The 22,835-nt window shown below is 45.5% G+C and overlaps 1 protein-coding gene across 1 annotated transcript; it reads left to right on the forward strand.

The window, feature by feature from the left end:
• Window positions 1–4,502: 4,502 nt before the first annotated feature.
• On the forward strand, window positions 4,503–7,617 carry LOC124291207 (vegetative cell wall protein gp1-like). Its single transcript, XM_046728142.1, has 2 exons — window positions 4,503–4,523; window positions 6,241–7,617. Exons 1-2 carry the CDS (start codon window positions 4,503–4,505, stop codon window positions 7,615–7,617), a joined length of 1,398 nt encoding a protein of 465 aa, XP_046584098.1.
• The last annotated feature ends 15,218 nt before the right edge of the window (window positions 7,618–22,835 follow it).

Raw genomic sequence — 22,835 nt, forward strand, 5'->3', positions numbered from 1 at the left:
CTGCATAGTCCTGGGGGAAGAGAGGGAGAGAGGGGTTTTCTCTAGTCTAAACACCTACTTCAATCAGAATATGTGCTTATTCACTTTGACTCTTACTGTTGCACTGACACACAGACTTCCAGATGCAACAGAGCAACCTACTGGGTATGTGTCCCGCGCACTCACACCTGCTGATGGAAACTGTTCAGGCCTCAGAAATTTGTAGAAATGTCACAAATATATCCTGCAATAAAAGACACGCGGAAGTAGAAACGATGAAAGTTGACTTGTGATGATTCTTGTACCAAAAGAATAGTAAATATGAATTAATCGGGCCTGCCATGCATTTTTGTGCAGGCAGAAGTAAGTGTGGCTAAAAATACCGAAAAAGAGTGGGGAATACACAACTACATGCCAGAGTGGCAGCCAAACACACCAAACTGTAATGAACGCACACATGGACTGTTGGGCTATATAAACGATCGGTTTTCATTTGTCTATCATTACAATGAACAAATGTGAAAAGTGAAAACTTGCCGCGACTAATAGGAACCCAACGTAACAGCGCCATCGTCCGACTGCAGACAGGCGACCTGGCTTCAGCTGTAGCCAGGATTTTGTACCTATCGCCATGCTCCATTACAAGACCATGGAAACGTTATCAGATGAAGAGGTCAACACGTGACCTATCCAGACCCAGTCGACCACGTGTCACACCTACGGAAGACAGGTTCATACGGGTTTGTCACCTACAGCTACAAAAATAACAGGATTGCCCAGAAAGTGAGGAACATTCTACACGCCGATGATAATCGCTAGAGACAACCAGTTTCTGTGATGTCAGTGGTGTTAAGGGCACAGAGTATGGCCGCAACAGCTATGGAGGGGGTGTTTGGTTTTGCTTTCCTATACAGACGGAAGACGTCGAGTTGGTGGGGAACGTTATCTTCGAAAGCGTGTAAAAGGAGTGGCCAGGTTTTGTGGGCAGGAGCGTAATGTTGGCGGAAGTGTCCCAAACATGGCCCAGGGCAACCGAATTCCACACCATTACACAGATAAAATTCTTGTGTCACACGTCCTTCCGATTATGCAACAAGCTGACGTCATTTATCAACACAACGCCCGATCTCACACGACAAGACTGATCTTTCGGAAGGACCACAATATCCAAGTATTGCCATGGCCCAGATCTAAACCCTATCGAACATAGCTATTCTAAATGTGTGATATCTTTTCTGCAGTAGGACGATAGCGACCACCATAACAGATTACACGCTCTCTGCCGTGTGAATCAGTTTGGACTATTTCAAATGAGTATCACCTGTGAGTTTGAAGGGTTTGGTTTGATCAGGGTATGTCAGGATAGGTGCAGCTGTGATGGCTTCAAACAATGGATGGACAATTCAAAAGATGGACTGACTGACTGACTGAGTTTAGTTTTACGCCGCTTTTAGCAATATTCCAGCAATATCACGGCGGGGGACACCAGAAATGGGCTTAACACATTGTGCCCTCAAAAGATGCAACTGTTTTTTTAGAATGGTGTACAGTGGGGTGGGATTTGGTCAAACATGTACGACAGTAGGAAACCAAACATGAGAAATGATGAACGTGGTTGAGGAATGAAATAGAGGCTCGGTATGTGGCGTCCTTAATCTACGCAAAACGATGTCATTACCATGACAACGGGTGAGTGCCGCTCAGAAGAACCTTTCTTTTCTAATGACTTCGTTTTGCCTGTGAAAAGCTTAAGGGGAGTCTACTCGGTCCAGCATCAACTGTTTCCAGTCTATTTACGGCAATGGGGTAGTCAAATTGTTAAAGTGTCCGCTTGTCACGCTGAAGATTCGAGTTGCATTCCCCACATGGTTCAATGTGTAAATCCAATTTCTGATGTCCCAGAAAAAACGGCGTAAAAACGGCGTAAAACCATACTCAACCTAACTCAGATCAGTCTAAGGCAACATCTTGTCTTTGTTCTTGCTGAAATGCATGTGAATATCTTCTTCGTTCTTGTGGAAGAGGGAGGATCAGGATCGGACAAATGTCGAGGACAGATGTGGGGTTAGTTTCTGAGGCAACAGCTATAACTGTTTCCGAAATCAGTTAAAGCATCCCAGGTCACCATGACATATGCAGCATGTGGACCTTGTACCTAAGGGGATATCTGGCTGATGCTTGTTACATGCATGTGAGCCATGTGTATCAGGCCAGGTGTGACAGTGATATGATAACATACTCAGGGCATTTGTATCTGATGACCCATACTTTATCTATGACTGGCCTTTATAAGTATGTAATATGTAGACAGTCGTACACTTGCCATAGAAGTAGGTGATTGCACAATTAACTTCATGAAATACATATATCCATGCCATAAAGATGCGCGCATCAGAAAGATGAAAAGGCAAACACACATAATTGAAGATATTTGCTTTGTTAATAGGAACAAACTGTACACGGCGAGAAAATGGCAAAGTTTGGATTTTTAGTGTGTTCTGTCACAGTAGTTTAATGTTGGAGGGATAAGCTAATACTTTGAGTATAAAGGGGCATTAAATCATAACATGGCGTATAAACAGGACACATGATTGAGATCTCCGACCCAATTCTCCTACTTCGATATCTATGATTGAATATTCCTGTGTAATTTCACCACTAGATCAACTGTGACTTATCATGAATGATCACAATGTGTCTCAGATTATCTACCGGTCACCACAAACAACAGCAATTCTCCAATAAAACCATAAATCGACTTTGACTACAATATAGATTCCAACAAGTTTCAGCCAAGACAACTCAGTCGACCCACAGAGTCAAAGAATGTTCTGCTACACAAGGACGTCCAGCTCAAAGACCAAGAAATATTATCTCAAGTGATGAAGCGTTGACATTGAGAAACAAAATTCAGTCATAACTGCCCAAACTAACTTGATTCGTGATATTCAAGAGAAATTAGAAATCAAATAGTGTCCAAAATAGAACAATCTGTAGTCAGATGTGATGAACTCGAACAATACATCCGAAGAAACTCTTTATGGTTTATGTTATGTTAGCATCTGATATGGATGTGTTTCTGGGGGCTGTGAGGTGTATCTGTATGTTAGCATCTGATAGGGATGTGTTTATGGGGGCTGTGAGGTGTAGCTGTATGTTAGCATCTGATAGGGATGTGTTTATGGGGGCTGTGAGGTGTAGCTGTATGTTAGCATCTGATAGGGATGTGTTTCTGTTTGCTGTGAGGTGTAGCTGTATGTTAGCATCTGATAGGGATGTGTTTATGGGGGCTGTGAGGTGTAGCTGTATGTTAGCATCTGATAGGGATGTGTTTCTGTTTGCTGTGAGGTGTAGCTGTATGCTAGCATCTGATAGGGATGTGTTTCTCGGGGCTGTTAGGTGTAGCTGTATGTTAGCATCTGATGGGGATGTGTTTCTGGGGGCTGTGAGGTGTAGCTGTATGTTAGCATCTGATAGGGATGTGTTTCTGGGGGCTGTGAGGTGTAGCTGTATGTTAGCATCTGATGGGGATGTGTTTCTCGGGGTTGTGAGGTGTAGCTGTATGTTGGCATCTGATGGGGATGTGTCTCTGGGGGCTGTGAGGTGTAGCTGTATGTTAGCATCTGATGGGGATGTGTTTCTGTTTGCTGTGAGGTGTAGCTGTATGTTAGCATCTGATAGGGATGTGTTTCTGTTTGCTGTGAGGTGTAGCTGTATGTTAGCATCTGATAGGGATGTGTTTATGGGGGCTGTGAGGTGTAGCTGTATGTTAGCATCTGATAGGGATGTGTTTCTGGGGGCTGTCAGGTGTAGCTGTATGTTGGCATCTGATGGGGATGTGTTTCTGGGGGCTGTGAGGTGTAGCTGTATGTTAGCATCTGATAGGGATGTGTTTCTGGGGGCTGTCAGGTGTAGCTGTATGTTAGCATCTGATAGGGATGTGTTTCTGTTTGCTGTGAGGTGTAGCTGTATGTTAGCATCTGATAGGGATGTGTTTATGGGGGCTGTGAGGTGTAGCTGTATGTTAGCATCTGATAGGGATGTGTTTCTGTTTGCTGTGAGGTGTAGCTGTATGTTAGCATCTGATAGGGATGTGTTTATGGGGGCTGTGAGGTGTAGCTGTATGTTAGCATCTGATAGGGATGTGTTTCTGGGGGCTGTCAGGTGTAGCTGTATGTTGGCATCTGATGGGGATGTGTTTCTGGGGGCCGTGAGGTGTAGCTGTATGTTAGCATCTGATAGGGATGTGTTTCTGGGGGCTGTGAGGTGTAGCTGTATGTTAGCATCTGATAGGGATGTGTTTCTGGGGGCCGTGAGGTGTAGCTGTATGTTAGCATCTGATGGGGATGTGTTTCTCTGGGGGCTGTGAGGTGTAGCTGTATGTTAGCATCCGATAGGGGATGTGTTTATGGGGGCTGTGAGGTGTAGCTGTATGTTAGCATCTGATAGGGATGTGTTTCTGTCAGGGTAGCTGTATGTTAGGTAGGGATGTGCTGTTATGCTTATGTTAGCATCTGATAAGGATGCCTATGGGGCCGTGGGAGGTGGGATGTGTTTGATGGGGGCTGTGAGGTGTAGCTGTATGTTGGCATCTGATTGGGGATGTGTTGGGGGGCATAGCTGTATGTTAGCATCCGATAGGGATGTGTTTCGTTTGCTGTGAGGTATAGCTGTATGTTAGCTGTGAGGTGTAGCTGTATGTTAGCATCTGATAGGGATGTGTTTCTAGGGGCCGTGAGGTGTAGCTGTATGTTAGCATCTGATAGGGATGTGTTTCTGGGGGCTGTGAGGTGTAGCTGTATGTTAGCATCTGATAGGGATGTGTTTCTGGGGCCGTGAGGTGTAGCTGTATGTTAGCATCTGATAGGGATGTGTTTCTGGGGGCTGTGAGGTGTAGCTGTATGTTAGCATCTGATAGGGATGTGTTTCTGGCAGCTGTGAGGTGTAGCTGTATGTTGGCATCTGATGGGGATGTGTTTCTGGGGGCTGTGAGGTGTAGCTGTATGTTGGCATCTGATAGGGATGTGTTTCTGGGGGCTGTGAGGTGTAGCTGTATGTTAGCATCTGATAGGGATGTGTTTCTGGGGCTGTGAGGTGTAGCTGTATGTTAGCATCTGATAGGGATGTGTTCTGGGGGCTGTGAGGTGCAGCTGGATGTGTTTTAGCATCTCGGAAAGCGATGTGTGTCTAGGGCCGTGAGGTATAGCTGTATGTTAGCATCTGATAGGGATGTGTTTCTGGGGGCCGTGAGGTGTAGCTGTATGTTAGCATCTGATAGGGATGTGTTTCTGAGGGCCGTGAGGTGTAGCTGTATGTTAGCATCTGATAGGGATGTGTTTCTGAGGACCATGAGATATAGCTGTATGTTAGCATCTGATAGGGATGTGTTTCTGGGGGCTGTTAGGGCTAGCTGTATGTTAACATCTGATAGGGATGTGTACCTTAGTATGACTGAAACATCGTAGTGCTAAAGGTGGACTGGACGTGTGCCAGTATAGGGTTTTAGCCTGTACTTACAGTGTACCACATGTAGACATGTACATGTACCTTAGTATGACTGAAACAGTGTAGTGTTAAAGGGAGACTGGGTGTGAGCCAGTATAAGGTTCTAGCCTGTACTCACAGTGTACCACATATAGACATGTACATGTACCTTAGTATGACTGAAACATCGTAGTGTTAAAGGGAGACCGGGTGTGTGCCAGTATAAGGTTCTAGCCTGTACTCACAGTGTACCACATGTAGACATGTACATGTACCTTAGTATGACTGAAACAGTGTAGTGTTAAAGGGAGAGTGGGCGTGTGCCAGTATACGGTTCTAGCCTGTACTTACAGTGTACCACATGTAGACATGTACATGTACCTTAGTATGACTGAAACAGTGTAGTGTTAACGGGAGGCTGGGTGTGAGCCAGTATAAGGTTCTAGCCTGTACTCACAGTGTACCACATGTAGACATGTACATGTACCTTAGTATGACTGAAACAGTGTAGTGTTAAAGGGAGAGTGGGCGTGTGCCAGTATACGGTTCTAGCCTGTACTTACAGTGTACCACATGTAGACATGTACATGTACCTTAGTATGACTGAAACAGTGTAGTGTTAAAGGGAGACCGGGTGTGTGCCAGTATAAGGTTCTAGCCTGTACTCACAGTGTACCACATGTAGACATGTACATGTACCTTAGTATGACTGAAACAGTGTAGTGTTAAAGGGAGAGTGGGCGTGTGCCAGTATACGGTTCTAGCCTGTACTTACAGTGTACCACATGTAAGAGGAGGAAAGGAAGGAGGAAAAGGAGGAAGGAGATAGAGGAGATAGGAGGAAGGAAGGAGATAAAGGGATGGAAGGAAGTTCCTTCCTTCTACTCTCTGCCTCCTTCCCTGTACACCGCCCCTTCCTTCCCGCATTTCCTTGCTCTTCCTCAACCCCAGCCAGCCTCTTCCTCCTCCTCTACTTCCGCTCCTCCCAGTACACGCCTCGTCCTCCCTCCCCTCTACCTCGCCCTCCCAGCATGCCCTTCCTCCCTCCTCTACCTCGCCCCCATATGCCCTTCCTCCTCCCCACTCCTCGCCCTCCCCTCACGACACGCCTCTTCCTCCTCCCCCACTCGCCCTCCCCGCACATCATTCTTCCTCCTCCTCTACTCCTTCCTCCCCAGTACATGCCCTCGTCCTCCCCACCTCCCAGCATTACGCCTCCTCCCTCTACCTCGCCCTCCCAGCCACCGCCCTGTCCTCCCCACCTCGCCCTCCCCGCACGCCTCTTCCTCCTCCCCACTCTCAGCCCTCCCCGGCATGCCTCGTCCTCCTCCTCTACCTCGGCCTCCCCCTCGACATGCCTCTTCCTCCTCCCACTCTCGCCCTCCCGCACACGCCGCCTTCCTCCTCCCCACCTCGCCCTCCCCCGCACAGTTCCTCCTCCCCACTCCTCACCCTCCGCACACGCCTCTTCCTCCCCCACTCTCCTTCCCCGCACACGCCCTCCCTCCCCACTCTTGCTCCTCCCCCACACGCCCCTCTTCCCTCCTCCCCCGCACACGCCTCTTCCTCCTCCCCCACTCTCCCGCTCCACCCATCGGCCTCCCTCCCCACTCCCCGCCTCCCCTGCACCGCCTCTTCCTCCTCCCCCACCTCGCCCTCCCCACACGCCTCTTCTCCCTCCTCCCCACCTCGTCCTCCCCAGACACCGCTTCTTCCTTTCTCTGCCTCCTCAACCTTCCCCTCCTCTTCATTCGAACTCATCTCTCCCTCCCAACCCGCATACCCTCTCTCTCTCATCCCTGGCGCCCCTCCCACCCGCGGCACCCTCTCTATCCCTGGCGTCCTCCTCCCCTCCCCACCTGGCACCTCTCATCCCTGGCCCTCCCACCACAGCATACACCCTCCCTCATCCCTGCAGACCCCTCCCACCAGATAAACCTCTCTCATCATCCCTGTCTCCTCCCCATCCAGCATACACCCTCATCACCGGTTCTCCACCCGTATACACCCTCATCCCTGGCTCACCTCCTCAATTCACCTCTCTCGCGCATCCCCTGGCTCCTCCCACCCGAGTACTTCTCTTCATCTCTGCCCCTCGATACACCTCTCCATCCTGCCCTCTACCCGTACACATTCCTTTTCATCGACCCGTAACCCGCCCCTCACACTCCCGCGCTCCCGCATTCGCCTCTCACTCCTCACCTGTTATCCCCACCTCGCTGTTCCCCACGCATTCCTCTACACTCCATACACTTCTCCTACAGTCACCCTCCCTCCTCACCGAGTTTCTCATACCCAAACACCTTTATAAATATTTAAACAGAAATAGTTACGAATGGCCAGAAATTGTGCTTGTAAGTTATTTATCCAATTTATATGATTAACATGTGAACAGATCATTGTCTTTTTCATGTTGAGGATACTGTGATACGTGTACACTTAGTTGGCAAATATCTGATACGTTATTAGGGACAGAAGTTGAGGCTGAAAAATGTTAAAATGTGACTTTCTGATATTACAGGGACCTAGGATCTATCTTGGCAGATACACAAAGGTGGAGTACCTCTCATTTTGAAACAAAGAAAGTCCCAAGTTACTGATTATGTTTTAATGTGTATGAGCACAGCTATTATTGTTCTTCAAGCTAGGGGACATATTTTGCAGATGCGGGGACTAAAACCTACAGTCTGGAAACAGGAACAGGGACCACGTTGACACTGCAGTGTGAGTATAATCAGCTGCTTGCTTGGCGACCTTCACACCTGGATGTAACATCGTTGAGCGCCCATTGACACAAGACGTTACTGGCTGAAGCGTTGTTTCCTGACACCACAGGCTGCAGACCAGGTTGCTGCTGAAGCCCTATCACATTGTAGACCTTGTGCACAATTAGAGTTGTTAGATAGGGTTCTCGTTTACGCGATTCCCATCTTCTGAACAAAGGATAGGACATGGGTGTATCAATTTAGCGTATCTTCTGAACACAGGCTGGTACTGAATTTGTCTTAAGGTTTGATCATTAGATCAATATATGACTGTTTGAGTGGCATTCTAGATTTTGATATAGAGATGTCAAAACTTTATGGATCAAAATATAGAGTTGATCATCCCAAAAGTTTTCTCATCTCCATTAGAACACACAGACTGTAATTGATGTCGTCATGGTGTCCACCTTTAAACAGTCATTATACCGCTAAGTGTAGTGATGTCCGCCTTAAAACACTCATTATAGCGCTGGGTGAAGTGATGCCCGTCCTTTAACGCTCATTATAGCGCTGGGTGTAGTGATGTCTCCCTTTAAACACTCATTATAGCGCTGGGTGTAGTGATGTCCCCCTTTAAACACTCGTTATAGCGCTGGGTGCAGTGATGTCCGCCTTTAAACACTCATTATAGCTCTAGGTGCAGTTATGTCCGCCTTTAAACACTCATTATAGCGAAGGGTGTAGTGATGTCTGCCCTTCAAACACTCATTATAGCGCTGGGAGTAGTGATGTCCACCTTTAAACACTCATTATAGCGCTGGGTTTAGTGATGTCTGCCCTTTAACCACTCATTATAGCGCTGGGTGTAGTGATGTCCGTCTTCAAACACTCATTATAGTGCTAGCTGTAGTGATGTCCTCCTTTAAACACTCATTCTAGCGCTGGGTGTAGCGATGTCCGCCTTTAAACACTCATTATAGCGCTTGGTGTAGTGATGTCCTCCTTTAAACACTCATTATAGCGCTGGGTGTAGTGATACCCGCCTGTAAAACTCACCTAGTGATGTCCGCCTTTAAACACACTCATTATAGCGCTGGGTGTAGTGATGTCCTCCTTTAAACACTCATTATAGAGCTGGGTTTAGTGATGTCCGCCTTTAAACACTCATTATAGCGAAGGGTGTAGTGATGTCCTCCTTTAAACAATCATTATAGGGCTGGGTGTATTGATGCCCGCCATTTACACACTCATTATAGCGCTAGGTGTAGCGATTTCCGCCTTTAAACACTCATTATAGGGCTGGGTGTAGCGATGTCCGCCTTTAAACACTCATTATAGGTCTAGGTGTAGTGATCCCCGCAATTTACACACTCATTATAGCGGAGGGTGTAGCGATTTCCGCCTTTAAACAGTAATTTTAGCGCTGGGTGTAGTGATGTCCTCCTTTAAACATTCATTATAGCGCTGGGTGTAGTGATGTCCGCCTTTAAACACTCATTATAGCGCTAGGTGTAGTGATGTCATCCCTTAAACACTAATTATAGCGCTGGGTGTAGTGATGTCCGCCTTTAAACACTTATTATAGCGCTAGCTGTAGTGATGCCCGCCATTTACACACTCATTATAGCGCAGGGTGTAGCGATTTCCTCCTTTAAACACTCATTATAGTGCTAGGTGTAGTGATGTCCTCCCTTAAACACACATTAGGGTTGGGTGTAGGATGTCCTGGGTGTAGTGATGTCCTCCTTTAAACACTCATTAGTGAAGCGCTGGGTGTAGTGATGTCCGCCTTTAAACACTCATTATAGCGCTGGGTGTAGTGATGTCCGCCTTTAAACACTCATTAAAGCGCTGGGTGTAGTGATGTCCGCCTTTAAACACTCATTATAGCGCTGGGTGTAGTGATGTCCGCCTTTAAAACACTCATTATGTGTAGCATGTCTGCCTTTAAACACTCATTATAGCGCTAGGTGTAGTGATGCCCGCCATTTAAACACTCATTATAGCGCAGGGTGTAGTGATTTCCGCCTTTAAACAGTCATTATAGCGCTAGGGGTGTAGTGATGTCCTCCTTTAAACACTCATTATAGGGCTGGGTGTAGTGATACCCGCCATTTACACACTCATTATAGCGCAGGGTGTAGTGATTTCCGCCTTTAAAGACTCATTATAGCACTGGGTGTAGTGATGTCCTCCTTTAAACACTCATTATAGCGCTGGGTGTAGTGATGCCCGCCATTTACACACTCATTATAGCGCAGGGTGTAGTGATTTCCGCCTTTAAACACTCATTATAGCGCTGGATGTAGTGATGTCCGCCTTAAAACACTCATTATAGCGCTCCGTGTTGTGATGTCCTCCTCTAAACACTCATTATAGCGCTGGGGGTAGTGATGTCCGCCTTTAAACACTCATTATAGCGCAGGGTGTAGCCCGATTTAAACACGCCTATTGCGTGTATGGCTGGGGTGATTGCCACTTTTAAACACTCATTATAGCGCTGGATGTAGTGATGTCCGCCTTTAAACACTCATTATAGCGCTAGGTGTAGTGATGTCCGCCCTTTAAACACTCATTATAGCGCAGGGTGTAGCGATTTCCGCCTTTAAACACTCATTATAGCGCTGGATGTAGTGATGTCCGCCTTTAAACACTCATTATAGCGCTAGGTGTAGTGATGCCCGCCATTTACACACTCATTATAGCGAAGATATGTAGTGTAGTGATGTCCGCCTTTAAACACTCATTATAGCGCTGGGTGTAGTGATGTCCTCCTTTAAACACTCATTATAGCGCTGGGGGTAGTGATGTCCGCCTTTAAACACTCATTATAGCGCTGGGTGTAGCGATGTCCGCCTTTAAACACTCATTATAGCGCTAGGTGTAGTGATGCCCGCCATTTACACACTCATTATAGCGCAGGGTGTAGCGATTTCCGCCTTTAAACACTCATTATAGCGCTGGGTGTAGTGATGTCCTCCTTTAAACACTCATTATAGCGCTACGTGTAGTGATGTCCGCCATTTAAACACTCATTATAGCGCTGGGTGTAGTGATGTCCTCCATTTAAACACTCATTATAGCGCTAGGTGTAGTGATTTCCGCCTTTAAACACTCATTATAGCGCTGGGTGTAGTGATTTCCGCCTTTAAACACTCATTATAGCTGGGTGTAGTGATGATCTTCTCCTTTAAACACTCATTATAGCGCTAGGTGTAGTGATGTCCGCCATTTAAACACTCATTATAGCTCAGGGTGTAGTGATTTCCGCCTTTAAACACTCATTATAGCGCTAGGGTGTAGTGATGTCCGCCCTTTAAACACTCATTATAGCGCTGGGTGTAGTGATGTCCTCCTTTAAACACTCATTATAGCGCTGGGTGTAGTGATGTCCTCCTTTAAACACTCATTATAGCGCAGGGTGTAGTGATGTCCGCCTTTAAACACTCATTATAGAATAGCGCAGGGTGTAGTGATGTCCGCCCTTTAAACACTCATTATAGCGCTAGTGATGTAGTGATGTCCGATCTGTCTCCTTTAAACACTCATTATAGCGCTGGGTGTAGTGATGTCCTCCTTTAAACACTCATTATAGCGCAGGGTGTAGTGATGTCCGCCTTTAAACACTCATTATAGCGCTGGGTGTAGTGATGTCCGCCCTTTAAACACTCATTATAGCGCTGGGTGTAGTGATGTCCGCCTTTAAACACTCATTATAGCGCTGGGTGTAGTGATGTCCGCCTTTAAACACTCATTATAGCGCTGGGTGTAGTGATGCCCGCCATTTACACACCTCATTATAGCGCAGGGTGTAGCGATTTCCGCCTTTAAACACTTATTATAGCGCTGGGTGTAGTGATGTCCGCCTTTAAACACTCATTATAGCGCTAGGTGTAGTGATGTCCGCCTTTACACACTCATTATAGCGCTGGGTGTAGTGATGTCCGCCTTTAAACACTCATTACCAGCGCTTGTAGTGATGTCCGCATTATAGGGCAGGTGTAGTGATGTCCGCCTTTAAACACTCATTATAGCGCTGGGTGGCCGGTGATGTCCCGCCATTTACACACGGTATTATAGCGCAGGGTGTGATTTCCGCCTTTAAGCACTCATTATAGCGCTGGATGTAGTGATGTCCTCCTTTAAACACTCATTATAGCGCTGGGTGTAGTGATACCCGCCTTTAAACACTCATTATGGCGCTAGGTGTAGTGATTTCCGCCTTTAAACACTCATTATAGCGCTGGAGTGTAGTGATGTCCGCCTTTAAACACTCATTATAGCGCTGGGTGTAGTGATGTCCGCCTTTAAACACTCATTATAGCGCTGGGTGTAGTGATGATGTCCGCCTTTAAACACTCTCATTATGGCGCAGGGTGTAGTGATTTCCGCCTTTAAACACTCATTATAGCGCTAGGTGTAGTGATGTCCGCGCCTTTAAACACTCATTATAGCGCTGGGTGTAGTGATGTCCGCCTTTAAACACTCATTATAGCGCTGGGTGTAGTGATGTCCTAGCGCCTTTAAACACTCATTATAGCGCTGGGTATAGTGATGCCCGCCATTTAACACACTCATTATAGCGTTAGTGTAGTGAGGGTGTAGTGATGTCCGCCTTTAAAACACTCATTATAGCGCTGGGTGTAGTGATGTCCGCCTTTAAACACTCATTATAGCGCTAGCGGGGTGTAGTGATGTCCGCGCCTTTAAACACTCATTATAGCGCTGGGTGTAGTGATGTCCGCCTTTAAACACTCATTATAGCGCTAGGTGTAGTGATGTCCTCCTTTAAACACTCATTATAGCGCTGGGTGTAGTGATGTCCGCCCTTTAAACACTCATTATAGCGCTGGGTGTAGTCGAGTGATTATGGCCGCCTTTACAACACTCATTATAGCGCAGGGTGTAGCGCCCTTTAAATACTCGCGCAACGTGTAGTGATGTCCTCCTTTAAACACTCATTATAGCGCTGGGTGTAGTGATGTCCTCCTTAAAACACTCATTATAGCGCTGGGTGTAGTGATGTCCGCCCTTTAAACACTCATTATAGGCGCTGGGTGTAGTGATGTCCGCCTTTAAACATTATCATTATAGTAGTGCTGTCCGCCAACTAAACACTCAGGTGTAGTGATGTCCGCCTTTAAACACTCATTATAGCGCTAGGTGTAGTGATGTCCGCCCGCCCTTTAAACATTATAGCGCAGGGTGTCGATTTGGATGTCCGCTTTTACTTATTTTAGCGCTGGGTGGTGTAGTGATGTCCGCCTTTTAAACACTATTATAGCGCTAGGGTGTAGCAATTTACATATCTGCTAGGTGTCCTCCTTTAAACACTCATTATAGCGCTGGGTGTAGTGATGTCCGCCTTTAAACACTCATTATAGCGCTGGGTGTAGTGATGCCCGCCATTTACACACTCATTATGGCGCAGGGTGTAGCGATTTCCGCCTTTAAACACTCATTATAGCGCTGGATGTAGTGATGTCCGCCTTAAAACACTCATTATAGCGCTGGGTATAGTGATGTCCTCCTTTAAACACTCATTATAGCGCTGGGTGTAGTAATGCCCGCCATTTACACACTCATTATAGCGCAGGGTGTAGCGATTTCCGCCTTTACACACTCATTATAGCGCTGGGTGTAGTGATGTCCGCTTTTAAACACTCATTATAGCGCTGGGTGTTGTGATGTCCTCCTTTAAACACTCATTATAGGTCTAGGTGTAGTTATGCCCGCCATTTACACACTCATTTTAGCGCGGGGTGTGGTGTAGCGATTTCCGCCTTTAAACACTCATTTATAGCGCTGAGTGTAGTGATCCGCCTTTTAAACATCTCATTATAGCTCCGTTTCAGGTGTAGTGATGTCGCCCGCCCTTTACGCGTAAAACTCATTATGGCGCAGGTGTAGCGATTTCCGCCTTTAAACACTCATTTATAGCGCTTCTAGGGTGTGATGTCCGCCCTTTAAACACTCATTATGGCGTTACGTGTAGTGATGTCCGCCTAACTAAACACTCATTATAGCGCTGGTGTGTAGTGATGTCCGCCCTTTAAAACACTCATTATAGGGCTGCGTGTAGTGATTTCCGCCTTTAAACATTCATTATATGTCCTCGCTGTGTATAGCGATGTCTGCCCTTTAAACACTCATTATAGCGTTACGTGTAGTGATGTCCCCCTTTTAAACACTCATTATGGCGCTATGTGTAGTGATGTCCTCCTTTAAACACTCATTATAGGGCTGGGTGTAAGTGATGCCCGCCATTTACACACTCATTATAGCGAAGGTTGTAGCGATTTCCGCCTTTAAACACTCATTATAGCGCTGGGTGTAGTGATGTCCGCCTTTAAACACTCATTATAGGTCTCTGGGGTGTAGTGATGCCCGCCATTTACACACTCATTTTAGCTCAGGGTGTAGCGATTTCCGCCTTTAAACACTTACTTTAGCGCTGGGTGTAGTGATGTCCCCTTTAAACATTCATTATAGCGCTGGGTATAGTGATGTCCGCCCTTCAAACACTCATTATAGCGCTAGGTGTAGTGATGTCCTCCTTTAAACACTCATTATAGGGCTGGGTGTAGGTGATGTCCGCCTTTAAACACTCATTATAGCGCTGCATGTAGTGATTTCCGCCTTTAAACACTCATTATAACGGTGGGTGTAGTGATGTCCTCCTTTAAACACTCATTATAGGGCTGGGTGTACTGATGTCCGCCTTTAAACACTCATTATAGCCATGGGTGTAGTGATGTCCGCCTTTAAACACTCATTAAAGCGCTGGGTGTAGTGATGTCCGCCTTTAAACATTCATTATAGCGCTGGGTATAGTCATTGATGTCTGCCCGCCCTTTAACCACTCATTATAGCGTTGCGTGTAGTGATGTCCCCCTTTAAACACTCATTATAGCGCTATATGTAGTAATGTCCTCCTTTAAACACACATTATATAGCTGGATGTAGTGATGCCCGCCATGTACACACTCATTTTAGCTCAGGGTGTAGCGATGTCCGCTTTTAAACACTCATTATAGGGCTAGGTGTAGTGATGCCTGCCATTTACACACTCATTATAGCGGAGGGTGTAGCGATTGGTTGTAGTGATGTCCTCTTTTAAACACTCAGTATAGTGCTGGGTATAGTGATGTCCGCCCTTCAAACACTCATTATAGCGCTAGGTGTAGTGATGTCCTCCTTTAAACACTCATTATAGGGCTGGGTGTACTGATGTCCGCCTTTAAACACTCATTATAGCGCTGCATGTAGTGATTTCCGCCTTTAAACACTCATTATAGCGCAGGGTGTAGCGATTGGTTGTAGTGATGTCCTCTTTTAAACACTCAGTATAGTGCTGGGTGTAGTGATGTCCACCTTTAAACACTCATTATAGCGCTGGGTGTAGTGATGTCCGCCTTTAAACACTCATTATAGGGCTGGGTGTAGTGATGTCCGCCTTTAAACACTCATTATAGGTCTAGGTGTAGTGATCCCCGCAATTTACACATTCATTATAGCGCAGGGTGTAGCGATTTCCGCCTTTAAACAGTAATTTTAGCACTGGGTGTAGTGATGTCCTCCTTTCAACATTCATTATAGCGCTGGGTGTAGTGATGTCCGCCTTTAAACACTCATTATAGTGCTAGGTGTATTGATGTCCTCCATTTTAAACACTAATTATAGCGCTGGGTGTAGTGATGTCCGCCTTTAAAGACTTATTATAGCGCTGGCTGTAGTGATGCCCGCCATTTACACACTCATTATAGCGCAGGGTGCAGCGATGTCCGCCTTTAAACACTCATTATAGCACTGGTGTCCTTTGTGATGTCTTCCATTAAACACTCATTATGGCGCTGGGGGTAGCGATGTCCGCCTTTAAACACTCATTATAGCGCTGGGTGTAGTGATGTCCTCCTTTAAACACTCATTTATAGGTCTAGGTGTAGTTATGCCCGCCATTTACACACTCATTTTAGCTCAGGGTGTAGCGATTTTCGCCTTTAAACACTTATTTTAGCGCTTCGTGTAGTGATGTCCTCTTGGAAACATTCATTATAGCGCTGGGTATAGTGATGTCCGCCCTTTAAAACTCATTATAGCGCTGCGTGTAGCGATTTCCGCCACTTTTAAACATTCATTATGGCGCTGTGTGTAGCGATGTCTGCCCTTTAAACACTCATTATGGCGTTACGTGTAGTGATGTCCCCTTTAAACACTCATTATGGCGCTATGTGTAGTGATGTCCTCCTTTAAACACTCATTATAGGGCTGGGTGTAGTGATGCCCGCCATTTACACACTCATTATAGCGAAGGGTGTAGCGATTTCCGCCTTTAAAGACTCATTATAGCGCTGGATGTAGTGATGTCCGCCTTTAAACACTCATTATAGGTCTAGGTGTAGTGATGCCCGCCATTTACACACTCATTTTAGCTCATAGGGTGTAGCGATTTCCGCCTTTAAACACTTACTTTAAGCGCTTCGTGTAGTGATGTCCCCCTTTAAACATTCATTATAGCGCTGGGTATAGTGATGTCCGCCCTTCAAACACTCATTATAGCGCTAGGTGTAGTGATGTCCTCCTTTAAACACTCATTATAGGGCTGGGTGTACTGATGTCCGCCTTTAAACACTCATTATAGCGCTGCATGTAGTGATTTCCGCCTTTAAACACTCATTATAACGGTGGGTGTAGTGATGTCCTCCTTTAAACACTCATTATAGGGCTGGGTGTACTGATGTCCGCCTTTAAACACTCATTATAGCCATGGGTGTAGTGATGTCCGCCTTTAAACACTCATTAAAGCGCTGGGTGTAGTGATGTCCGCCCTTAAACATTCATTATAGCGCTTGGTATAGCGATGTCTGCCCTTTAACCACTCATTATAGCGTTGCGTGTAGTGATGTCCCCCTTTAAACACTCATTATAGCGCTATATGTAGTAATGTCCTCCTTTAAACACACATTATATAGCTGGATGTAGTGATGCCCGCCATGTACACTCATTTTAGCTCAGGGTGTAGCGATGTCCGCTTTTAAACACTCATTATAGGGCTAGGTGTAGTGATGCCTGCCATTTTCATTATAGCGGAGGGTGTAGCGATTGGTTGTAGTGATGTCCTCTTTTAAACACTCAGTATAGTGCTGGGTATAGTGATGTCCGCCCTTCAAACACTCATTATAGCGCTAGGTGTAGTGATGTCCTCCTTTAAACACTCATTATAGGGCTGGGTGTACTGATGTCCGCCTTTAAACACTCATTATAGCGCTGCATGTAGTGATTTCCGCCTTTAAACACTCATTATAGCGCTGCATGTAGTGATTTCCGCCTTTAAACACTCATTATAGCGCTAGGTGTACTGATGTCCGCCTTTAAACACTCATTATAGGGCTGGGTGTAGTGATGTCCGCCTTTAAACACTCATTATAGGTCTAGGTGTAGTGATCCCCGCAATTTACACATTCATTATAGCGCAGGGTGTAGCGATTTCCGCCTTTAAACAGTAATTTTAGCACTGGGTGTAGTGATGTCCTCCTTTCAACATTCATTATAGCGCTGGGTGTAGTGATGTCCGCCTTTAAACACTCATTATAGTGCTAGGTGTAGTGATGTCCTCCCTTAAACACTAATTATAGCGCTGGGTGTAGTGATGTCCGCCTTTAAAGACTTATTATAGCGCTAGCTGTAGTGATGCCCGCCATTTACACACTCATTATAGCGCAGGGTGTAGCGATGTCCGCCTTTAAACACTCATTATAGCACTGGGTGTTGTGATGTCTTCCATTAAACACTCATTATAGCGCTGGGGGTAGCGATGTCCGCCTTTAAACACTCATTATAGCGCTGGGTGTAGTGATGTCCTCCTTTAAACACTCACTATAGGTCTAGGTGTAGTTATGCCCGCCATTTACACACTCATTTTAGCTCAGGGTGTAGCGATTTTCGCCTTTAAACACTTATTTTGGCGCTTCGTGTAGTGATGTCCTCTTGAAACATTCATTATAGCGCTGGGTATAGTGATGTCCGCCCTTTAAAAACTCATTATAGCGCTGCGTGTAGCGATTTCCGCCTTTAAACATTCATTATAGCGCTGTGTATAGCGATGTCTGCCCTTTAAACACTCATTATAGCGTTACGTGTAGTGATGTCCCCCCTTTAAACACTCATTATAGCGCTATGTGTAGTGATGTCCTCCTTTAAACACTCATTATAGGGCTGGGTGTAGTGATGCCCGCCATTTACACACTCATTATAGCGAAGGGTGTAGCGATTTCCGCCTTTAAAGACTCATTATAGCGCTGGATGTAGTGATGTCCGCCTTTAAACACTCATTATAGGTCTAGGTGTAGTGATGCCCGCCATTTACACACTCATTTTAGCTCAGGGTGTAGCGATTTCCGCCTTTAAACACTTACTTTAGCGCTTCGTGTAGTGATGTCCCCCATTAAACATTCATTATAGCGCTGGGTATAGTGATGTCCGCCCTTCAAACACTCATTATAGCGCTAGGTGTAGTGATGTCCTCCTTTAAACACTCATTATAGGGCTGGGTGTACTGATGTCCGCCTTTAAACACTCATTATAGCGCTGCATGTAGTGATTTCCGCCTTTAAACACTCATTATAACGGTGGGTGTAGTGATGTCCTCCTTTAAACACTCATTATAGGGCTGGGTGTACTGATGTCCGCCTTTAAACACTCATTATAGCCATGGGTGTAGTGATGTCCGCCTTTAAACACTCATTAAAGCGCTGGGTGTAGTGATGTCCGCCTTTAAACATTCATTATAGCGCTTGGTATAGCGATGTCTGCCCTTTAACCACTCATTATAGCGTTGCGTGTAGTGATGTCCCCCTTTAAACACTCATTATAGCGCTATATGTAGTAATGTCCTCCTTTAAACACACATTATATAGCTGGATGAATGAATGAATGAATGAATGAATGAATGAATGAATGTTCTTTATTTCCACCAATGGTTTGATGAGTTATACATCCAGTTATGTATATATTTTTAGAGCATAACACACATTTGTGACAAAATAGAAAGTTCAATAATATTTGAAAAATTCAACAGAACATAAAAAATCATAGCTCTTGGCAACAGATGATCACTGGGCAATATGTACAAAGCATTGCATGCTATTCTTATAAATACAGGATGCTGGCTAGGTTCCATGCACTGATGCGTTTTGCAATAATGCTCATGAACCTAGCCCAGCTATCGAGAGTCATGTCCTGCACAACCGGAGTAATGGAACCAAGGTATGTGAGGATTTTAACCTCGTCTTCAGCATCTTCGAGTCTCATATACGTGTCAAGAGACACGTTATCAAACAGATGCTCGCTCAGTGCGTTCCTGTTTTCTACCAGCTTGTCACAGTATAGGAGTTGATGTTTTACAATGTCCTCACTTTCAGTCTCGCATATAAGACACAGTCCAAGTGTGATGGGCAGTATACCCAACTTTATCAGAGCATAGACAGGAGGGGTGGCCATGTTATACCACAAACACAGGTTCCAGAGACGATGAGGAGAGAGGCGCGTATGAATGGCACCAAATCTCTGCATATTTGGACGCTCTTGGAGTTTATTTCTCCATTCAGTGTGTTCGTGGTGGCATATAGCCTTTTGTACCATGGAATTCCATACATTTTTGCATGGAAATTCTCCTGTTGTCATGAAGGTGTCAATGATATCTGAAAATCCATATTTGTGAGCTGCATTCAAAGGTCATGGGCAATCGATCTTGTACTTTTACCACAGTAGACATATATTCCGCGAATCTCAAATACATGATAGGCTTCACAATACTGGTACTGGCTGAGCGACAGAGTCGGCCCCAAAACAGGAGTTTTGATTTATCTACTCTGCCTTGCATTGACCATAGCCCTAGTACTGAGCTGTAGCAACTGTAGGTGATCTCTTGTGGAGGTTCTGGACTCTTCTAGCAAAGTAGCGCTGGACAATTTCCATTTCATTCATCTCAGTGCTGCTGATATTGCTCCATAGCTCACATGCGTAGAATGCAGAAGGAAAGATAACTCTTTGCCAGATATTGGACGATGACACAGGGTTTAATCCACCAGCTCGTAATCCTACATCTCGGAGTGAGTTTATTGCTCTTCTCGCCTTGGCACATGCACGTGTTGTCCTTTCTCTTGCTTTCTCTGTATGCATGATGGATCCCGCATACACAGTGTTGGATTTGATTGGCAGTCTTACATCCCCGATTCTGAAAACGGGTTTGTTGAGATATTTTGTAGAATTTGTGAAGGACAGGACACAGCTCTTACTGGCGTTGTATGTCATTCTCCAAAGGCAGGCATATTGGTGGATCTTGTTAAGAGCCACATTGAGACCATGTACAGTAGTACTGACGACTGTGGTGTCGTCAGCAAGTAGAACTGTCGGGATGTGATTCGTGCCAATAATTAGTCCACATTGTAATTGGTCTAGCTCCGAAATAAGGTCATTGATGTAGACTAGAAACATCCATGCTGATAACACTCGCCCCTTGTCCTACTCCTTGGTGGATATGAAAAACATCACTTGTCATCCCGTTGTACTTTACACGGGCTTGTGCTTCTTTATATGATTGCTGGATTAGATGCCATGCACGATCCTTCACACCAATAGTGTGTAGTTTCAGGAGGAGTCCGTCGTGCCATATTCTGTCGAAGGCCTTCTCGTTGTCTAGGAAAGCAGCATACACGCTTGAGTTCCTATCCTGGTAGTATGAGATAGCTTCCTTCAGGACGTACGTAGCAATGTTAGCTCCATGCTCTTTGCGGAATCCACACTGGAGACGGTTTGGAAAGCCTGGGTTTGCCGTTTTAAGATAGGATTCTATGTTGGTCAGCAACAGTCTCTCAAATATCTTGCCAATCACAGATGTCAAGGTTATTCCACGGTAATTACTTGGGTTGGTTTTGTCCTTGTTATTTCCCTTGTATATTGGAATAATGGTTCCAGTTCTCATCATCTGAGGAGTGTAGCAGGAGCTAATCATCATGTTGTAGAGGTGAGCCAGATGTTTATAGAGCAGTTCTCCAGCATTACATAAGTGTTCCGCTGTAACACAGTCAGGCCCTGGAGACTTGTTCTTTTTCAAAGATCCTATTGCTCCTTTCACGTCGACGGCTGTCACTGGTGTCTTCAGGATCGGATCATCCTTGGAAATCTGATGGGTTGACATTTCATTCACTCTTGATTTGGTGTCTTCGTAGAAGTCAGAGTCGAACTCAGGTCGGGTTAGTTGGGAGAGTAGGTCCTGGTAGTAGCCGGCCCACATAGTACATATGTCCTCAGGAGTGTTAGCCGTCTTCTCCTTGTATTCTAGGGACGTACAAGTCACACTACACCTTCTCTGTTTTCTAACGGTACGATAAAATTCGCCAATGTCCACTTCACAGGCAGAGTGGAGCTCTGTGTACTTCTCTCAGTCCCTCCCTTTCAGCTTTTCTCTTCTGTCGTCGGAAGGCGCATTTAGCTTTCTTGTATGCTCTGTAAGATTCATATGAATCTCCTCTGGGTTTATCTTCGGATATCCATTGTCGTCTGGTCTGTCGCATCTGGAAGTGATAGTAGTCAGACTCGAACCTCTCAGTACGGTCTCAGGTACGGCCTGTAGTGTCCTGTGGGTATATGCATCGCTGTTGAGGTGTGGATAGAGCTCACAATAGCGTCGTAGTAGTGTTCCACCATATCACCGTTACAATCCTTTAGACTCGGCATGGTGTTCCCCAGCATCTTGTCGACCTCTGATGAATACATGTTCAGTTGTGTAGCATCAGCCTTTTTCCATTTGAAAGGTTTTGGATTCCACACTTTTTGTCCTGTTAGGAACATGTCACTTATAAGTTTCGTCACAACGGGAGAATGGTCAGATATGTCGTATGTAACATCATTATGTATAGTTGTCACTAACACTGATGATTTCAGGGACACTGGTAAAAAGATATAGTCAATCAATGATGACTGTGTTCCAGTTTTATTGTGCCATGTCTTCATATTTCCTTTAGTATCACCACAGTCGACTGACGACAGCATATTCCTTGAGTCTAGGTAAGTCTGAAGAATAACAGACCTACTGGATCCTGCATTGTGGACGAGGTCTGTGTTGAAGTCCCCGCATAATATAACATAGCCACTTTCCGATAGCTCGTCTACAATATCAAACACCTCCTTGACACTCTCTTCAAACTCTGCTATGCTGTGATTAGTGGAGGGAAGCAGAGCACAGACTATATGCATGTCACCACACTGGGGGCGAGACAGTCGCACACAGCTACAACACTATCATACTCGCATTCACATTCATAGACCTCTCTGTACATATTTTTCTTAACTAGTAGTGCCACCCCACCTTCTCCTTTATATCCTTTTTTGATCTGCTTTAATTTTAGATGTAATATCAAACGTGTCATGCAGACAATCAAACCAGCACTGAGTTCTGTCATTAAGCCAATGCTCACACACAGCAAGGGCATCGCACTGATTTGCTAATGTCTCTAGGTACTGCCCACTGTACATTACACCTCTTGCATTCCATGTTCCTATGCACAGCATGTAAATGGAAAGTAGATACACTAGCATACACATTTTAACTAGAATGATGCACCACTACGACCTCTAGAGTATGAAACCCATTCTCTGCATCTAACA

The sequence above is a fragment of the Haliotis rubra genome, unplaced genomic scaffold (genome assembly GCF_003918875.1).
Source record: "Haliotis rubra isolate DU_JTF1 unplaced genomic scaffold, ASM391887v1 Scf486, whole genome shotgun sequence".
In the NCBI taxonomy this organism is placed as follows: Eukaryota; Metazoa; Mollusca; class Gastropoda; order Lepetellida; family Haliotidae; genus Haliotis; species Haliotis rubra.